General features: G+C 38.0%; 1 protein-coding gene across 17 annotated transcripts in view; it reads right to left on the bottom strand.

Moving 5' to 3' along the window:
- ADGRL2 (adhesion G protein-coupled receptor L2) overlaps positions 1–20355 on the bottom strand; it is a 182980-nt gene that overhangs the window by 127950 nt on the left and 34675 nt on the right. For all 17 annotated transcript variants that reach the window (XM_014939231.1, XM_014939232.1, XM_014939220.1 and 14 more), the window contains exon 2: positions 3511–3683. In XM_014939231.1, the coding sequence (XP_014794717.1) occupies positions 3511–3583 (73 nt within the window). In that variant the 5' untranslated portion in view covers positions 3584–3683. The remainder of the gene's footprint in view (positions 1–3510; positions 3684–20355) is intronic.

Here is a 20355-nt window from a genome sequence, read left to right as displayed (position 1 = left end):
GGCTTTTTTTTTTTTTTTTTTCCTTCTACCCGAAATTAAGAATTGCTACATGATGATTTTCCCAAATTTAGGGGGGAAAAAAAAAAAAAAAAAAAAAAGAGAGAGGTGGTGTCAAAAGTAATTCCTTTCCCGCAGTTCGTAGGAAACAGGTAAGTAAAGAAGAGGGACTCAACTGCATGGGCCCAACAGGAGCACGAGCCCACTCCTTCTGCAAGGCCAGAGAGGTGGGACAGCTTGGGACGGGGCTGGACGCCAGGGCAGCCGCAGTGGAAGCTCCCATCTACCCCAAGCAATCAACCACAGCACCAGGCCAGGCTTCACACAGATACCTCCACAACTTCAATTCAAACTGCTTTCCAAGGCAGTTCTTTCAGTCCACCTTTTGTAATAAAACGGTACTTTTAAAGACATACCTATAGTAGAATATGCTAGAAAAAGGGACAGAAAAATACCTTCCGAAATGATGTTAATATTCAAGCTCACGACTTCAGCTTTTCCTGCCTCTCATCTCTTCCTTACTTAGAGCTGCAATGCTTTGCTGTTGATGGTAATAACAATGTTTTTCAAGCCTCTACACAACAATATTGACCTGTTGTTGATCAATGTACCAGCAGCATATAATAACTTGGTGCGGTTTTCCCTGCAGCTGCCAGCACTCATCCATTCCAGGTTCATTTTACCTGAAGGAACAGACTGCTTCAAAAGCAACCGCACCTGGACTGCGCTAAGCAGGAAAAACAAAGCAAACCCCAGTCCTTCTTAGCTGAAGATATGATTCCTATTTGTACAGGCAACACTAAAATAAAATTGCAGCCTTCGTATAACCGTGCCTACTTGCTAACTCCCTGGTGAGTTAAAGGCACTGTGAGAGCAATGAAGTCTTCATCTTGATTGGAAAATGTTTCATTATGTGAACAAATGAGTCACTTGTCCACACCCAGGATCGTTTTTTCCTCTCTCTCTCTGTTTAACTGTACAGAAACATTAAACTATAACAGCAGGGAATTCAGCCAGGTTTCATCTCCCCCCCCCCCGAACCGCAACAACCTGCACATACACATAAGATTTCTATAAAAACCCCTAAGCTCCAAGAGAGAGAATGAAAGATTTTCTTATTTCTAGCAAAAGTTAGATGCTCTTATTTTAACCTTTGTTCATGTTCATACTTCCAGGCATGAAGTGCTACTAAAGCACGTTACACTTGGCATCTCTTATTACTGAAGCAGAAGGCAATGTAATCTTGTGAGAAAGTGTAATAATGCAGTATTCATTTTGGTTCTGTGGCTGGAAGCCAACTCTATATTAATATTCATTTCCAGTATACAGAGCCACAATATTTCATTTATTTTAAGAATTTACAATTAATTTGGTATGATTCTGTTATCTGCTCCCAATTTCCTTCCCTGTTTCTTTTAGCTGAAAAAGCAGCTCTTGTATAGACTTTAAAAAAGTAAATTCACAACTGAAGCATCAAAAGATTGCTACTGGCTACTAAAAGCAAGAAAAACAGGGACAGAACAAAATGAACTTGAAATATTACAGATGACAATGAAAATTAGCTTTCTGCAAATGGCAAAAATTCAATCTGCAGAAGTTCTCAGTTGACTTTTTCCTTTCCAAATTCAGCAGATAAGCACTCTTTGCAGCATTCTGTCTAGTGTTTTAACCAAACCAGAGAAAGTTGTTTGTCTGCTTTTCTTTCTGTTTTCAAATGTTTTCAACCACCAAATAGCATTAAACCGCAAGCAGGTGAATGTTTGTAAGATGTACTAGATACAGGGATTTGAAACAATTACAATAACAAATAAAATCCTTAGTATTTTAAAACTTCAGAAAAAACATAGGTGCCTCTACTTCCTACACCCTTGGTTTCAACTACTGCTACCACTTTTGCAATGTAAGTGCATTTATAATTAACTCAAGTTATTACCTAACCAGCCAGTCCTAATATGCATTTACCTTCCTTACCTGTGAAAGAAGCTGAAAAGCAGTTTACCTTCCAGCTGTTGGCACTTAACTTTCCTATAAAAGTGAGATTCTACCCAAGTCTAGAGACTCAACAGACACCAAGAGAGCAGTCAGTACAGCAGCTACCAAATGAGACATCACATCAATGATGAAACCATCCAAGATCTGCAGAGTGTTGTAGGAAATGCCAGTTTTTTAATACATCCTGGCAATATTTAAGAAAGAGGAGAGCGAAGGGGAAACTGACTATATAAGCTATTTAAGTGAAATGAGGCTTCCCCATGTTCAGAAATCTTCATGAAGACTCCTAGTACGTACTCGCTGATATATGTGTATGTTCACACATACATATGGATAACCTATCTTAGCAAAGCTTGTCTGTCAGTACAACACAAGATCTGAGTTTTAGTCTAGAATAAATGCTTAGAAAATTATGCAGTGAACATGGAAGACGGCATACAATATTTATTTATTTATTTATACAATATTTATTTTGCCTTTTTTGGGGGACAAGATTCTTTTCGTTTGTATAGATTTGGAAAAGAAGAATGGTGGAGGCAGAGCAGCTTTCTTGAAGTATCTCTGAAAATTTAACCTTAAAATCCATAGAATTATGATGGGTAAGTTATGTATCTGCTTTACAAGACGGTGAGATCACGCCACAGATGCACCAAAAAAGCTTTATACATTATATACCAACTACTGAATAATGTAAGAAGGCATGGAGGTACTACTTTATTGCTGATGAAAATACTGGTTTAGTAATCTAGTCAGTCAAAACTCTTATACCCAGAAACTCATAAACCATGTTTTCCTGATCATCTGTGTTTTGCTATTACTGAAAGGGCCACGATAACAGCTGGGGAGACAGACTGAGTAAAATAGAGTTTATGAAGAAAACCAGGTAAAGAATAGATGATACAATTTTTTTTAAAGAGTTTTTTCCTTCCTCATATCTCTAATTTAAGAGCTATTTTAAAAACCACATTTTATAGCAGTGAAGTATTTATCCCTCTTTTTTAAAAAAGCAAAAATATTTAAGTAGATGCTATTCCTGTATGCACTTTAAGATTTATTTCCTGAAATTTAACTTACATAGTTCTAATCTTAATGAAGTGTTTGGCATTTTATTTTCAGCCAGCCAAATTAGAAAAGTGAAACAGTCGTTTCATTTGCACAGTTTAGTTATTTTATATCACATTTAACATATCTATACATTGCTTCTAAATAGTTGCGCAGTGAGATCAGAAAAAATAAGAATAAATAGGAAAAGCACCAAAATATCAAGGATATTAATACTGTCACTTCAGTTGTCTGAGCACTACGTTTCAGTTGCAACATAGCACACTGTATCAAAACCAAAAATGTATTTTCTTTTTTCATTAAAAAGGATAGTAATTTGAATCTTATAAATTAAACCTAGAACAGGCTACAGATGCTTTTAGTTTGACATCCTAGAACTTCAAGTCATCTAACAGAAATTAATTGTACAGACCATTCATCTCATCTGCAAACTCAAGTAAAAAATAAACTAAAGCTTACCTTCAGTACACTGCAGGAAGCTGATAATGAGCAGAAACCAAAAATTTTGCATTCTGCAGCCAGAAGACACCATTATTGATCCCTGTAAGAATTTTCTTTGTATTCCTTAATGAATCCAGTTATAAAAGCCCAGCATCATCGAAACCAGTGGTCTGCATTATTCATCTTCATACCTGGAGAAGCAAATTTGGAAGAAAAGGAGAAAAAAAAAAATCCATCAATAGCCAAACACCAGTAATTTGGAATACCAAATTTTACTTGACATGAAGACAGAAATTTTTAATAAAAACTGACAGTACACCTGTACTGTAGCTGGGAATTTGGCAAGTTTGTGGGATGTAATCTCTCAAGATCAGTGATCATTAAACAGAATGCCAAATAATGATACATGTTAAAGTTGAAAGTATGAATGTTATTGATGTACTTGCACTAAGACACATGGCAAAAAAAAAAAAAAAAAAGAATGTTTTCTCTGAATATAAGAAATTGGATTTGCAGCTTTTCCCACTCCCCAAATCTGACACAACCTGCAATTCTCTACCTCAAAGAGCAACAATAAAATTAAATCTAGAGACTGCTGTATTTCTTAGTGATTCAAACCATGGAGTGGCTGAGAACAGCGAACTAACACAACTCAACAGCAAGGCTCTGCCAATCTCCTCCCTGCCACAGCTCCAGTGTTCCCTTTGTGCTCTCCTTGGATAAGAAGCCCTAATAGCAACTTAACCGACAAAATACTCTGTTTGGTGAGGAAGCTTCTTCCTATGACTCTACAGCTTGCCATGTTTCTACCTAATAAACACCTTCAGAAAAAAGGGAATAAACATAATGGATGAGACTCTCCTGTCCTTAGCCTCTGATGAGATTTGTCTCCAACTGAGAAATATGAACTGAACTGCTTCTGTAAATGATGAACTAAAGGAAGAATTCTTAAAGATATCATTTGCATTTGAAAAATATAATTATGGTGATAGAATGTAGTTGCTGTGATGTAAGATTTGACAGCAGAGTGCTCCCCTTTTGCTAATGACTTCATTCCCTCACCAGCCAACTGAATAACTACGTACATCCTCTTCCATATCTCGCTGTGCGAAGCAAGATCATGCTTCAGCCCTGACTACTACAGTTTGGGAAGACAGACAAAAATTAACATTCACATAAAAAAAAATATTTTTAGCTAGAAAGCTGGTTCTATATATTACAGATACGTGAAAAAACTGTAGAAGAATGACTCTGAACATTGTGGCAATTATAGGTCCAAAGAGCTGAGTCTGGTGCCACATTGGTTTGGCCTCTCCAAGACCAATGGACAGGACTACATGGATGTATTCCCAGGACATTTGAAATTAACATTACTTTAAAAACATATAACAACAACTATGTAAAAATTTAAGTAGCAGGATCTAAGGGCCATTTATGAGTTTTACAAGTGTACTGGAGTGTGTTGAGGGCTTTAAAAATACATTTATCCTTTTGGCAAGGAGAACTGGAAAGGATGAAGAGCACACACCACCAAAGAAATTCTACAAACTGCAGATCATTTTCAGAAGTAGAAACTCTAACTCCTTTTATATTAGTCAATGTTAATATTAATCAATGATAAGTTTGTTCCCTAAGCACACAGACAGCAACAAGACTGACACTCGCTTTTTTCCCCCCAAGGAGAGAAAGATGGGAATTAACAGAAAACATTATGGAACAATTTCTCTGGCTCTCAAAGAAGGCAATGTGACTGTGGCAGAACAGGAGATTATTAAATAGCCAAGCAGGCTTCTTTGCTTGGCTCCTCTTTAAGAGGAGTGATGCCATTCAATGTGGGGTTCCCTCTCACCCAACACAAACGCGCTTGTGATTTCTCACACAGGGAAATGAAAGAGACCTGACATCTGAGGCCGACTGATTTCATGTTTATTTATACATAAAAACAAACCCTTTTTCCAATTTCCAACTACAGACAGGTGCTCTTCAATCACAGGTGCTTTTATCTGCACATATTTCAACAAAGAGCATGCAATAGCAACCGGAGTGCTTCTGTGCAGGACAGCCAGAGCGTGGCTCTCCCTGGCACAGACCCACATACCTAGAGCTAAGAGATGTGCCCTCAATTTAGATGGTTACACCAGCTGCTACAGGACAGCCCAGAAGCAGTTATGAAGAGACAGTCATATTGTATCTCTAGATCTTTCACACTGAGCTGGAAGTGTTTTGCAACTAAAAAAAAATAATCTAAAAATCCACAAAGGATGCACTGCATTCAGCAGAAATTACAATTGCAAAGGAGCTCCTGCTGAGTAAAGAAGAAAAAATTGCCACCATGATATATCCAAAAAAACCCCTGGAGACAGTTCAGCTAAAAGCTTGGGAAGAGCTTGGATTAATTTTTTACCTGTAGCACCCAAAGGAAAAATCATAAAACTATTTCACAGACACTACAGACTAATCAGCATAATTTCAGTAAGCAATCAGAATAATCCAAGAGAATAGATGAGGAACAATAATGGCTAAAAGAGAAATTAAGTCAGCCTTCTGATTGCTCCCAGTCTGTCCAGAAGATTTTGACTTCCTGAGATGCAAGTTTTATCATTATTTCCGTAACATATCACTGCACACTCAGATTTTGAGACATGTTCCTTCACCTACAAGTAGATAGTGACATACCTGTGCATTATCATCTTTAAAACGCATCGCTTCCTTGTGGGCTTTTTTTTTTTTTTTTTAAACCAGGAGGAGGGTTGTGTTAAAAACAGAAACAACAAAAGCACCATTTGCAGTACCCAACATCTCTCTAAGAAATATCTGCAAAATTTATGGCAGAGACTTTTCCTTTTCAAATACAGTAAGAGTTCCTGACCCTGTAAACTGACTTATTTTAACTATTTTAATAAGAAACCACACTTTCTGAAAGGATAATGATGTTTTTGTGATACCAAACCCAGCAGAAACTATTCAACTAAGAATAAATGCAAAATATTTTTAGGACAAATTTAAGTGCTTTGTGCAATATATTGTTCTCTCTGGATTGCTGTTGCCTACAGACATAGAATTTAACTCAGTGTGCTGCTGCAAAAAGAATTCAAAATAAACTAACCAGCCCCTACTAGATTATCAGTAACATATGTTTTTCTAAAAAAGCAAAGCAAAAAAAAAAAATTAAGCAGTGTTTGAAAACTGATGCAATAGAGTTTGGTTTTGTTTCTTTCTTTTCTTTCGAATAAAAATTAACAGCTTCACAGTGAACAATTTTTAATGCAACCTATATATTTGAGAAACTCTATGTGGCTCCAAGTAAAAGAATGGTGCCATTCTGAACAAACTATTCATCAGCATAACAAAAGCTAATCCTGAAAAAGGTACCCAGACATGAGCTGGAGCCAGAGAGCACTCCGGGTACAGACACTGCCGGCAATCCGTCCTTCTGACCATCCATCTAACCCATCCTTCTGACCATCCATCTATCAGTGATAAGGAGACTGTCAGTGGCATCTCACAACAACAACAAATCCCAAACCAAACAAGTAGGACCAGGAAAAGACATATTAAGTTACTTCTTTGTAAACAGAAAACAGAGACCATGGCAAGCCACGGTCCTGCGCAAATAACTTATTTCCCCTCAGACCTTAATAAACCTTTTCTCTGGATCACTGACTGCTTGGGCTTGTGGGAGGGGCAGAGAGAAGCTCCCTAGAGCAAAAGGTTGCTTGAATTTCAGAATGCAATAAAAGCTGCCCAGAAAATTTCAGTTGTAACTTAAACCCCTACCTCTGGGCCATACTGCAGTCTCTCATCGAAAAAACCCACCAAACCTCCACTGAAAACAGAGCGGTTCACCTTGTTAAGTTTCTTCGTATATGAGCTGTTAAAGATGACCAGATCAGTAACAGAAACGTTAATGTTCAAACCTGTACCCTGCAAAGGTACCGGGCATCTCTCAATACGGTGTTCATAAGCTGTGCTCCAAGTCCCAAGAATCTTAGTGCCCCTGCCTTGCTTCCTTGTTCCTCAGTACTTCTGAAACTTCTTACAGACAGAACACGACCGCTGCAGAACACGTGCCACTGTTGGCCTTCCCTCTCCCCGCAACATTACTCAAGAGCACCCCAGAGATAAGAGAAAGCTGCTCCAAGCATGCTCCTTGAAACACTTTCATCTTGGAAGAGAAAGACCTCTAAAGGACTGCCGCGTCCCGACTCTACACTGTTTAACCTTCCCAAGGTTTTATTTTCAAAAGCCAAAAAGGGATCTTTTAAGAGTTTCCGGACCACTAACAGAGCATGCTTAAGAGCTGCCTTCTCCCTCCTGTTCCATCCAGCTTTTCAGGCAATTAAGACAGAAGGGATTGTAGAGATCTTTCCAGCTAATCAAGGATGTTTTTCTTTAGCTAGATAGAAGTCTTTCAGACTAACGCCGATGTGTTTTACAATATAGTGCCTAATTTTCCAAATCATCTTGGAAACACCATGAAGCACTTGCAACCTCAGCCAAGCTTTAACATCTCTATTACAGAAATAAAATTACACTGGCTTTACATGAGATGAGGCACAGAGAGGTAAGGAACATCAGCCATAGCTGCGCTGCTCGTATGCGCCAAGGAAATACCAGAACCCAGGCAATCCTTCTTATAAAACCAGTATGACCCACCTTGGACACATGCAGCACCCCCATTGCCTTTCATAACCCAGTTTATGAAACTAAGTAATTCTGCAATATATCCGAGACACTCTGCAGAGGAAAGGAGGGGGAAGAGGAGCCAAGGATGAGGAGATATATATTCATACAATATAATAGACTACTTAGTCTCCTGAGAAATCATGTGTCCGCATGTCTTCCTATCATGAGGCTTTCCCAATTTAAAAAAAAAATAAAAATTAAAACTTCCTATAATCTATAATATAAGAATTTAATTAGTGCAGTGTGATTAGTAAAACTGTCTAAGCCACTTTAGTAAAATACTAGAATAAGACTAATACTGTTTATGGTTTTATACATATCTGCAGAGACCCAGCTCCAGTTTTCAACATTGAACATATCCTCAGGTGCATTCAATGAGTTATTCCAAAGTCTTCAATATGGTTATTCAAAAATTGACTTACATTAATAATTTTGCATTAGAGCTACAGTACCAGACTGCAGAAAACCTTGAAAGTTACAAAATCTTACAAAAGAACCTGAAGAAAGACCCTGTGCTGGTTTAGTTAGTATCCTTCTACTATCTATGGTAAACAATCAATGCCTGATCTGTTCCAATTAAACAAGTTGCATATTGCAAGAAGAAAGGAAAGGCTAACTCTGTTCTCTAAAACTGGTTAACAAAGACTTATTTTCCATTAAAAGAAATTCAATGCTTAAAATGTACCAGAGAGTCTTATCTTCAATTCTGTATTCAACAGTCCCTATTAATTGTCACCTTGAACACCGGATTTCTAACCCAAAACATCTCTTTCCAAGTTGCATGGAAGAAATACAGTATCAGGGAAGGGAATAATACAGTAAGAACAAGACTTGACCAAGGTCATTCAATCTTGCAACAAAAAAAAATTACTTCAATGCATTCAGCTGCGCTGTGCTCTGAGGTGACATACCCATGCCTGAGAAATGCCTGAAATAGTGTTCCATGAACATGCACCCCAAATTTAGAATGACCACAGAAATACCCACCCCACACCAGTTTGGGTTCCCAGCTCATCAGTGGAGCAGATAATTCAAAATACCCAATCTACCTATCCAAGACACTGGATGCTGACATTATTTTAACAGTGCAACATCACAATTTAGTCCATCAGTCCACAGCAGCTCAGTGGTCTACCGCAATCATTCACAGAGAAAATAAATAGGATTTGAGAGGAAAAGACGAAGATTTTCCTTTCTCATCAGCACTCCAGTTCGGCTTGGCCTCACTCTTGTGTTTTACAGACACATTACACAGTGCTCCATTCCCGACAAGCCAGCTTTGCCCCTTCTTGTTAACACAGGATAAAGCCTGGACACTCTAGGGAGTTTTCATTCAATAAGCCAGCAAAGTAAACCTTTGCTAGCGCTAATAAGAATGGCTTTTTTTGGCTTCAGGCACTCTCCTTTTGCCAAGTCTGAATTTCTCTTTTTGCCTGTGCTAAATGCTCAGAATCACAGCAGGGTGTGGGGAGTGTGGGGTGTGTCACTCAATCCTCATTGCAAATTCCCTGTATTTCACCTGAATCGACATCATGCCACTCCATCAGACACCCTCCAGTCCAACACCGCAGGTAAAACCTTCTTAACGCATCTGCCCTCTGTGTCACTACAGCTTCCCAGGGTCTCAAAGAGAAATCCCCAGCATCCAAAGAAAGGGGGAGGGAAAGGGATGCTGTAAGTCAATTACAACCGTTATCAGCTGTAATATCTTAGTGTCACGCTGAGCATGTTAGATATGCTGATCACTCAGGACACCAGAGGCACAGTCTGAGGCTGTTTGCCATTCTCTCCATTAAACTGCAAAACAAATAGCTCTCATTTTCAAACCTACGTAAGACAGATTTTATGAACATCAAAAATAAACAAGAAAATAATGAATAGTGATAAAAAACACAGAGAACCATATGACAAACCAGACGAAGCCATCGTAACAGCTGAAGAAAATTCAAAGGCTTTTCAAACTTCTCACAGAAGAGAAATCCTCAAAATAATCTATTTTTATTAGAAGATACCATTCCTTTCCCTCGAATAAAAAAAAAAAATATAAAAAAATCACTAGACTATCATCAACCAAAGCCACTGCAGTCTTGTAAGACAGTAAACTGTTTGTTGACAGCCTTGACAAGGCTTTGCACAGGCCTATATTTCTCAAAGCTGTTACGCCACTTAGCTGATCTCTTTTTTTCCCTGCCATCCCTATGTTTTTCACAGCCGAGAACTTGTTTGAAGTGGAAGTAGACTGAAAAACAAAACAAACAGAACTAAGTCCTGGGACTGTGGTCAGACGTGCCCATACCTGCGCAGCGAGGTGGTGTTTCTTTAGCTGACTGCAGGGATTCCACCGCACCCGAGCTGCTCTCTGACCGCCCAGCAGTGGGCTGGGGTGAGGAAATGAGTGGAGATAAACCCTTCACAGCTGACGCACTGAAGAAAGACAACCTCGTTAGAGCAGCAGAGAGCCACCAGCAAAACACCCACCAGCTACTAAGCTCCAAAATAAAATCAAATTACAGGCTAGAGCAGACAAGAACACATTTTTACCCACGCTGTAACTGGGTTAACAGGGGCTGTAGAGCCCCAATACCCTGGAATGGCAACCAGACCGTGGCCAGGGACAGCTGGGCTGCAGCCTCGGTGTCTGGTGGTAGCACCAATCCCCTGGGCACTGCTGCACCAAAAACTGCTTTTCTAGGTATGTGCCAATCTTATCAAACAGATTCATGAAGGTATTATAATAGCATCCATTTTAAAGCACCCCGTTTTCTATCAGTTGTATTTAAGATCCGTGTATGCGGTCTGTATTGAATGTAAATGATACTGTTCAAGATTCGAGAACAAGCTTGTGTGGGCAGCAAAGTCGTTTTTGATTATTTAAAAAAATTCCATCACAACCTTTTGTTGTTACCAGAGAAATACCAACTTTTAAAAAAGTAACAGAAAAATATTTATCATTTTTTAAAAATCAGGAAGCACACACAGACCATGCGCTGGGTGTAATTTCTGGCATATCTTTTGCTTGGAGAGGAATACAGTTTTAATGTTAACATCTGTGAGACTGTGGCCTAATCATTGTGCAGTGAAATATGAAACGAAATCAATGATGGCACGTAAGATGTAATCTCTGCTGTGTTTGGCTCACTGCACTGAATCCTTGACTCATAAATCATTGTTACTAGCCATTCAGTGAATCAATATTCAGATTCCCACTTGGTCTATACATATGACCACTAAATGAAATAATAATGACCAAAATCTGTCATATATTAGGTTATCAATATTACCAGAAGGGATTTCTTGGGAGCAATGAGGTAATCTAGGATAAAATATATCAGATGAGCATGCAAAGAAATGTGAAAAACCTGTGACTAAATATGGAGACCACAGGAGAAAGGTATTTTTAAATCCCCCTTCTTCCAACAGAAGTATTAGAATTTACCATAGCATTACAACAATGTATTTCATGAAGGACTATTTTTATAATGCCTGCTTTTAATTATGTTTTAAAACATGCTGTACTTGATCATTTTTCTTCTTCTTTCAAATAACTCCTTCTCAAGTTATTACTAGTTTTGTTTCTTTTCTCTGAAGCACAATTAATATTACAGTGATCAGAGTATTTTCTTACCAGCAGCCTGATAGAAGTTTCAGAAGACCACATTTTAGTTCCACTAAAAACCACCACCACCAAACAAACATCTAAGAGTAATTCCATAAAGCTGTATTTTCCAAACCATTCACAAACCATTTAGATTTAAAAGCTGGTGGACCACCTCTTGCAGAAAAACCTGAGACGTGCTGTGTGCTACCATCCCATACTCAGCCATGAGCCACATCAAAATTTGTAATTTTGACAAGAAATGATGAAGACCTCAAATACGTCACCTTTGAAAGAATAATCAACTAAGAATGGTCTTTAACTACTTTTTAAGCACACAAGAGATTCTCCAGGCAAGTATGACCTATAGCTAGAAACTTCACTGAATTAACATAACCCTTTGGAGAACTTTGGTGTATATGTTAAGTACCAAAAACGCAGCACACATTGACAGAAGCCATAACTTTCAGGTTCACCAATTCTATATACCAGTAGCACTTTAAAAGGCTGAAAATTCAAAAACCATGAAATAAAAAGTCAACGAACTCTCTGGTTTTCCTTCCCTTGTGATTCACTTTTCTTAAACGCATGTTCATGATGAAAACAAGAACTCAGGGTTGAGAAGCCATATATAATAGTATTGCACAGACAGCACTAACTCTTCCTTACACCAACACATAAATATATGACCCAATTACCTAACTATTGCTCACACATTGTCAAGAATGTGCAAAACATATGCAATAAATACAGCAAATAAATCTTCAGTATCTATTCAGAAAGGGCCTGATTCTGCCATGAAACAAAGAATTCACTTCTGTTACTTGTATGTATGAGCTCTGCAAAGATGTTCAAGTTGTCTAGGCATCTGAAGGTGCAACTGGAGTTAAGAGTCTTTTCTTGTACAATTTAATAAGCAATGAAGATTCAGGTGACTATTCTCAACTGCACAAGGCAGCTGAATGATTACCAGCCAATCATTGGAGCCGTACCACTCCCTTAATTGCATGAGCTCTGGGCTTTATTATTTATTCAAACTATAATAGAAAAATAGAAAACTATTTCAGTTCATTTTTCATTCCTTTTGTAGAAAGGCTAAGTCAGAAAACCATAATGATTACACTTGGAGAAGTTATGAGCAAAAAGAGCTCTAAATAATAATTCAACAGAAAGGCTCCTTCTACTTGCACGTACCACTGTAGCATCTCACACAGTATTTTCTCTTCCTTGGGGGAAGAAAAGGGAGGAAAAAAAAAAAAAAAAAAAAAATTTTGGAAACAGTGAAGGCCTTTCCCATGCACTGTGAAAAGGGAAGTGTGAAGTGATACCTTCTATTAAACAAAATGGAATATGGGTTATCTCCAGCACTGCCATGCCAGCCACAGCGAGCGCTTGAGGACAAAGTATCCCTAAATCACTTTCACTCAGATAATTTTAAAAAAGAATGTATATTTTTGAAGTATTCAAAAGAATGAACTCTTCATTGGAGTGACGGAAGACACTGCACTTCCCATACCTTCTAATTTTTTTAAAATCATCCATGCAGCATAGATGAATTTTAACATACATTTTTAATTCATTTTTAGCAGCAACATGACCTCTGATGTTCTGTGGTTTCATGAAGCAGACCAAGAACTCCGTGTCACACATTTAGAATTTCTTTTAAATAATATAGATCTTGATTGCTCAATGTGACAATGACACTGCTACTTTGCAAAATACCGTATTTTTCTTTAATTAGGTTACATTATGATTTTCAATGATAATTTATTTACCCTTTCACAATTACAAATATTTAATGACCTATATTTGGTATTTTTTTACTAGAAATTAAAGAGGGTTTTTTTTCAATAAAAAAACCTGCTTTTCACATGTTCTGCTGCAGTTCATGAACTCTATGTGCAACTAAAAAGAAAAAAATAGTCTACGTTTGTCTATCAACAATATTTATAAGTGAATAGAGTGGAAAGATTACAAAATTTTAATAAGAACATTATATTATAGTAGCAATAATCTAGGTGTTTTACTGGGAAGTGAAGTGGATTACCGTAAATGAAATTTTAAATGTCCTTTCCATTTTATAGATAACACAAAATGACTCTTTTCATGTCTCCAGCGATAAGGATACATGTGCCACACATTTAAATAGTGCCTTCACCCTATCCAACCCTGCTCATGAATTAATAATTCAGTGACATTAATACAAGAAGATAAATGATAAAGAGGTTACAGCACAAGGGCCAACGGTACACATATACTTCTTTTAGAACAGCTAATACCTCTCTGCCAATTACAGTTAGAACTTTTTAACAGTTTTCAATGGCATTTTTACAATCTAAATAGCAGCTTATGCACACACAATTTCACACAACTCAAGCTTAATAAATCTCCTGCTGCTACCAAACAATCATTCTGGGGGATTAAAGTGCAACATCTGCTAACATTAATAAGCATTTTACATAGCAATATGTATAAAAGCAGTTGCTATCAGTCTTCTGAAAAAGCTTCTAGACTGGTTTGGCATAAATTATACCTTTATCGTTCAACTGGCAACTTTAGCTTACGGCAACAATAAGGTAGCTATATTGCTATATAGCGGCAAAAAGCAACGAAATTATATAGTGACTGCAATTATCATTTGTAGTGGAACAATTTTCAAAATACTTGAAAAATAAACAAAAAATGTATGCATGCAAAGAATTTCAGGTGAGAACCTAGTAAAGTCCCGCAGTTTCAACACTTAAAAGAAAGCAAAGCTACTAATCTCTTTCCAAGAGACAATTTATCTCCTAATATCAGTTACGGCTTTTTAATATGTCTTGGGCTTTTTTATTTTTTACTTGTATTTCTACCAAAGCGGAATGCACTGTGAAAGAACGCGTGCCTTTCCAAGGCATAAAATAAATATCAAGGGTTTTATTTAATTAGGAATTCCAGCATACATTTTTAGGTAGAATCTGGCAAATGAGCGTGCTTTGGAGTCGAGAGACATGTAACATCAGCTTGAGCCAAGAACACAGTTGGCAAACACGGCACAAACTTCTCGGCGCAGCCCTGCCAAGGCAACTCAAGCCCCGCAGTTCAGCCGTGGACAGCCCCGTGCCAGAGCCTGCCAATCACCCCTGCATGGAGCGAGTAAAAAGAACTAAGTCAGAGCCGGTGTTACCATTTCACTGTAAAGCAGCTTTCAGTATATTTTTAACAACACGGAGAGGTAAAGCATTTCAAGCTCTTACTTCATAAACCCTACAATTTCAGTATTTTTTAGAAACTGAAAAAAAAAATCAATACTTAACTTTGCAATAACAGACATTATAACAGTTACAACACTTTTGTATAGCTCTCCAAGATAATGTTGTTGTATGGACATGAGCGGGTCAGTATCTGCAAGTTCATTTCTTTCTTTTATGCAAAAAGAAATTTGTATCAAAATTATCCAGAGAGATGGTAGAACAGCAAACTGGATCAAATAACTACGTAGAAAATATTTAATCTACTCTATCTTTTTTTTAATTAGCAATTAATTTTTCCATTATGAATTGCTTAAACATGATTGTTTCAACATTATTTTTAAAGTCAAAACATTGCTTTAAAAATTACTATTATCATGTTCTCCTGACATTGCCTGCATTCTCATTTGACATGTTATAAGAGAGACGAAGAAAATCAAAGCAATAAGATAATAAAAGATTCCAGCAATGCCAGTGCTTGACAACTAACACTCAGGACCTTTTGATGCTATCAGGCTTTAAAGTGCCCGGAACTAAGGCTGAAGCCAGGCTTAGCCAAGAAAAAACAGTCATTTAGGGATAGAAGGAAAAAGCTTGAAACAAAAGGTAAGTACATTTAGCATCTACTTTTTCCTCAGACTGATGGTTTCTTCAGGCTGAAGTCTGCACCTGCAATTCCCATACATATTTCAAAGATCAGAATCACTGTCGCCGGAGGAAGCACATGGGGATTAAGAACCCAGATGCCTCAGTGCCACAAACAGTCTTTCTTAAATACAGCTTCAGTTTTAGCTTATCATTTTCAAATAAATTTTTTTTTAAGCTACTATGTGCTGCATGTAAAAATGCAGCTTTATATTAAAGTGAGAAAATGCTTACTTTTTTTCTTTTAGAATAGAAAAACATGATATTGGCACATGACTTTGTTTTCAGGCTATTCCTCCGCTTGCACTCTAATTCTCACATCAGACATATCCCCCGCCATGTGCTAGCCTTACATGTTCTTGAAGATTTACTGCTGCTGTAGTAGTCTCATGGCTATTTCAAATCCAGGTCACAACTTTCCACAGTTACTCAGATTAACATTTGCAATTTAATCTATTTTAACACAAGAATCCAACAGTGCTGAGACAAAAATGGGGTGACGTTTTTGCTCAAAGATTACTGAATATTAAATATGAAATTTAACAGGTTATAATCATAACAGTTTGTAAACAGCGTAATATATATGTCTGCCCTAATTTAGTAAGATGGAATTCTCACATAGCACTCATCAAACTGAGCACAAAAAAATTGTTCTGGCATTTCACTAAATTAAAATCTTCAGTCCCCACAGCAAGAATGCACAAATTTAGATTTTATTAATACCTTAAATCAAACTCACTTTTATGAAAGGCAATTTACAAGTCATGTTCTCCTGTGATAGCGACGAACAGAACGGGGTCTTGAGCATATTTTAACAGACACTTTGATGATAGTCGAACCTTTTGGTCTGATTGCTATTTTTAACAAAAATACCATTTTCTTTGAAATCCAGCAAACTCTTGTTTTCATGAATATACTTTTAAGCCCGCAGTGACAGAGTGGTTGACAGCTCAACAGACAGTAGGTAAATTTAGGAGTTGTCGCTGTTTCAAAAATGCATGCCGTTTTACCAGCTTCTCATTCAGCAATCTGAAAGACTCCAACTTTAATCTAGATGACTGTATTTCACAGCTTGCCCAAAGATGTCTTATTGTGCAAAACCTTCACACTCACAAACCCATGCAAGTGATACACATGCTTAATAAGACACCTTGATTTAACTGGTGCTCTACGTCCTTTAATATCTTAAATTTCCAACACTAAGTAACACTATCAAGCCTGCTGCATCGCAGGCACTTCTGCAATAGATTACAAATCAGATGCACAACAAAATCATCCTCATCAGGTAGACTCCCCCATACTGACAGTTACTCACCAGAAATCAGTGAGAGTCACACCGTGGAGCCAGAAAAAAAAAAAAAAAAAAAAAAGAGAGAGAGGAGAAAAAATGGAAGAAAAAAAGGGGAAAAAACAAAAAGGCAGCGGGAGCAGGCAGAGCTGGAAGATGGCATCCCCCCAGCTACTTTCAAATGCAGTGGAAGTGGGAAAGCCCTTGGGCAGGGCGTAGAAGGAAAGCAAGCAGATGGAAAAGGGGAGGCCTAAGGACAGATGCAGCAGGGCGGGCAGGCTCGCCATGCCCTGCCACGGGTGGACGTGTCCGGGAGCCTGTGCAAAACAGAGAGGCATTTGAAGGCGTGGAGGAAAATGGACAATTAAGGAATGCAAGTCAGCAGGGAACAGAAAACATACAGAACAGTGCAGAAAAGGGAAGGACTCGCTAGTATGAAATATCTGAGTGTCATCTGATTTCCTTCAAGTGGAATGCCAGCATTTAGGACCAGTTGCCACACTCTCGTAGCCCAATGTATAAGACGGACTTCTATCCAGGACACAAAGGCAAGCTACACCTACTGCAACTATTCACTTTTTAATCCATGTGAAAAGCCCACTGATCCACATGAGAAGCCTCTAATCTGCTTGAAGAATGAGTCAAAGCAGTAACAAACATGGAGAGAGAGAAAGAGAATGTTGGCACTGAACGTTACAAGAGGGGCCAGCACACACGTGCAATGAGATGCACGTTTGCGTGTGTACCCACGTACAATTATTTAGAAACATTTGCTGTTCTGCAAGCAATCATATTCTATAAATGACTGATGATTTCACAGTGCCGGAATAATAATTCTCAAAAGCTGACCACAATTTCAACACATCTATTGCACATTCTGAGCAATTTTTTTGTTTAAAAATCATGTCCAGCAGAGATTGTGACAGTAATAAATGTAGAGTTTATTAATGGGTCACTATTGGGCTGAACTAAGATTTTATTTCTGGAAGAAGAGAAAAAGAAAGACAGGAGGATGAATAACAAAGCCAAAAATGGAAAGGAAAAAAAACCCAACCCAACGGCCCATCTTCTCAGATACGTGAGAAGCGACAGACGGAGGCATGACAGAACACTTCACCTGACACCGCCTGGTTATCAACATACTCTCTAGAAGTTACTCAGTTTTATTTTAATACCTCTTCAGTCAAAAGGCGATTTGATGTTTTTGACCTAAAAATAGCAGCTTTATAGATCTTCTAAAAATAAAAGTATCTAACCCAAGATTAATTTGGTGTACGATACAAGAGGAGCTGGCAGTAAGCACAGCGTAAGATTTCACCAACCAGACATTTCACCCCAATGACTTGTGGTCACCAAAACAAAAACCAAATTCACTGTTACAGTATTATTTTAGGAGTTAAGTAGGTATCAGTTTTTAGCTTTTCCACAGTGTTGTTACTCACTAACTAGAACATCTACACGTGCAGTCCAGCTGGCTGAGAGCAGAACGAAAGAAACCAGGCTCTTCCTGGCTGGCAGCGACCTTCATCTGTGACTCTGGACAAGCATCTCTTCTCCTGATCTGCCTTGCAATTTTATCACATGATAAACTGGACACTTTGTATTTCTGAATGAGTACCTTATTGATAAATACCCAGAACTTATATGTACTCCAGCACACACACACACACGAACAAACATTCATTTACTATTGTTCAACGTTTTTTGATCCTTTGTTCAATTTCAAAAATATTTACAGAAAACACAGTCTCTAAGAATAGCTTAAGCCAGGTAAGAATAAAAATATATTTAAAATATACTGCTAAATGTTGCATTCCTCTCTAGGAAGTTATTTATCTTGCAATGACCACTAACAGCTCTAACTACCAAACAGCTGATACTGATTGCATCAATATTCAAAAAGCAGCATTTTTTTAAAGCCTGGACTTACACAAAAGTCTATTTCCCACTTTTCATTTTAAGCCCCATTCAGTAAGCCATAATTGAAATACTTTCATGTTGTTATTGTCTTACAGGTACTGGGATATAACTCATTAGATTGGGGTTGAACAGGCTGTGGTATGGGAGGAAAAGTACCACTGCCCTTCTACTAAGGACCAAAACATCAATAATTCATGCTGATTGGGAAACACTATTCAACAAGACGATTAATTTTTAAGAATGTGGTGGAGATAGTAACAAACATCACAGAACAATTTTAAATTCTACAAGAACCATCAACAAAGCTAAGAAATATGAAGCCTTTGAAATAAATAAATCTACATCTCCTCTTGTTCCAGCTTAAAAAACCTGTACTCTAGGAAGCACAACTCTGGAATACAGCCAGCAAAGTTACGAGCATCACCAGTGACTCAGGCTGTGGCGTGAGGGTACTCTGCTGCTCCAAGTCCACACTAGAGTACTTTGTGCCACCTACTGTGCTGCACCACTTAGAAAGGTTTGTCAACACAACTCTGGGATTTTTTTTGATCTTAAAGCTATTCTGTTGTAGGTTTCCCCCCCAGAAGTAAGCACCCAGTGAAATGGATATCAGCAAGCACACCTGAGAACACAGAGATTAATTTAAAAAAAAAAAAAAAAAAGAACAACCTACCAAGCAAAAATTAAAAATGCAAAATACAATTATCCTCTAAGGTGGCTCCATTTCCTACACATTCATAAAACTGCAGGGACTCCAGACGTGCCATTACCCGAGGTGGTCCTGCAAAGCTTCCCAGGGTCCTGGCGCCATTCACTGCCACCCTGGCCAGGGAGGGTGGTGGGAGCTGCCCTTTCCAGGAAGAGGGATAAGCAAAGCCATGTTTCCCATGGTGCACAAGATGAACCTTGCTGCTCATAAGTGCTCTTACGGTTTCCATAGTGAATGTCATTTACATGAAGGCATTATAAAGGTTCCCACATAAAAATGCATCTCTAGCATAATTACATTCTTTCAAGTTACTTTTCTCCCCACTTGCTATAGTTCTTAGGTGAAAGGAAAATATTGATAAAAACAGGACATGAGGGGGACATAAGATAACCACAGACTAAAAAAAAAAAAAAAAAAAAAAAGAAACCACCACCAGGCCATTTAAAATTTAAAAAAAAAAAAAACTTTAACTCTTCATTGCTACTGGGCAGCCTGAGATGAACTACACTCTTTAATTTATAGCCTAAGGGTTCCTCCATGTTTAAAAGGAAGGAGCATGTAAAGAAATACAGTATCTTTCTCAAGCCGCCTGTTCTTTGAAATGTCTTCATTAAAATGGAGATTTTGACTTTTTGACTGTGAATAACAGAAAAAGGACAAACCTGGTTTCCAAGGATCTTCATCAGCAGACAGCACACACAACGCTCCCCTCTCTCATCTCACACCGATCGCACTTTTACATCACAGGCAATTTTTGAGGGGGAAGGGCAGATGAGACTACCTCCAGTAG

Source organism: Calidris pugnax, unplaced genomic scaffold, assembly GCF_001431845.1.
Source record: "Calidris pugnax isolate Ruff unplaced genomic scaffold, ASM143184v1 scaffold18, whole genome shotgun sequence".
In the NCBI taxonomy this organism is placed as follows: domain Eukaryota; kingdom Metazoa; phylum Chordata; class Aves; order Charadriiformes; family Scolopacidae; genus Calidris; species Calidris pugnax.
Note: the sequence above shows the minus strand (reverse complement) of the source record. Positions and strands in the feature narration are given on the sequence as shown.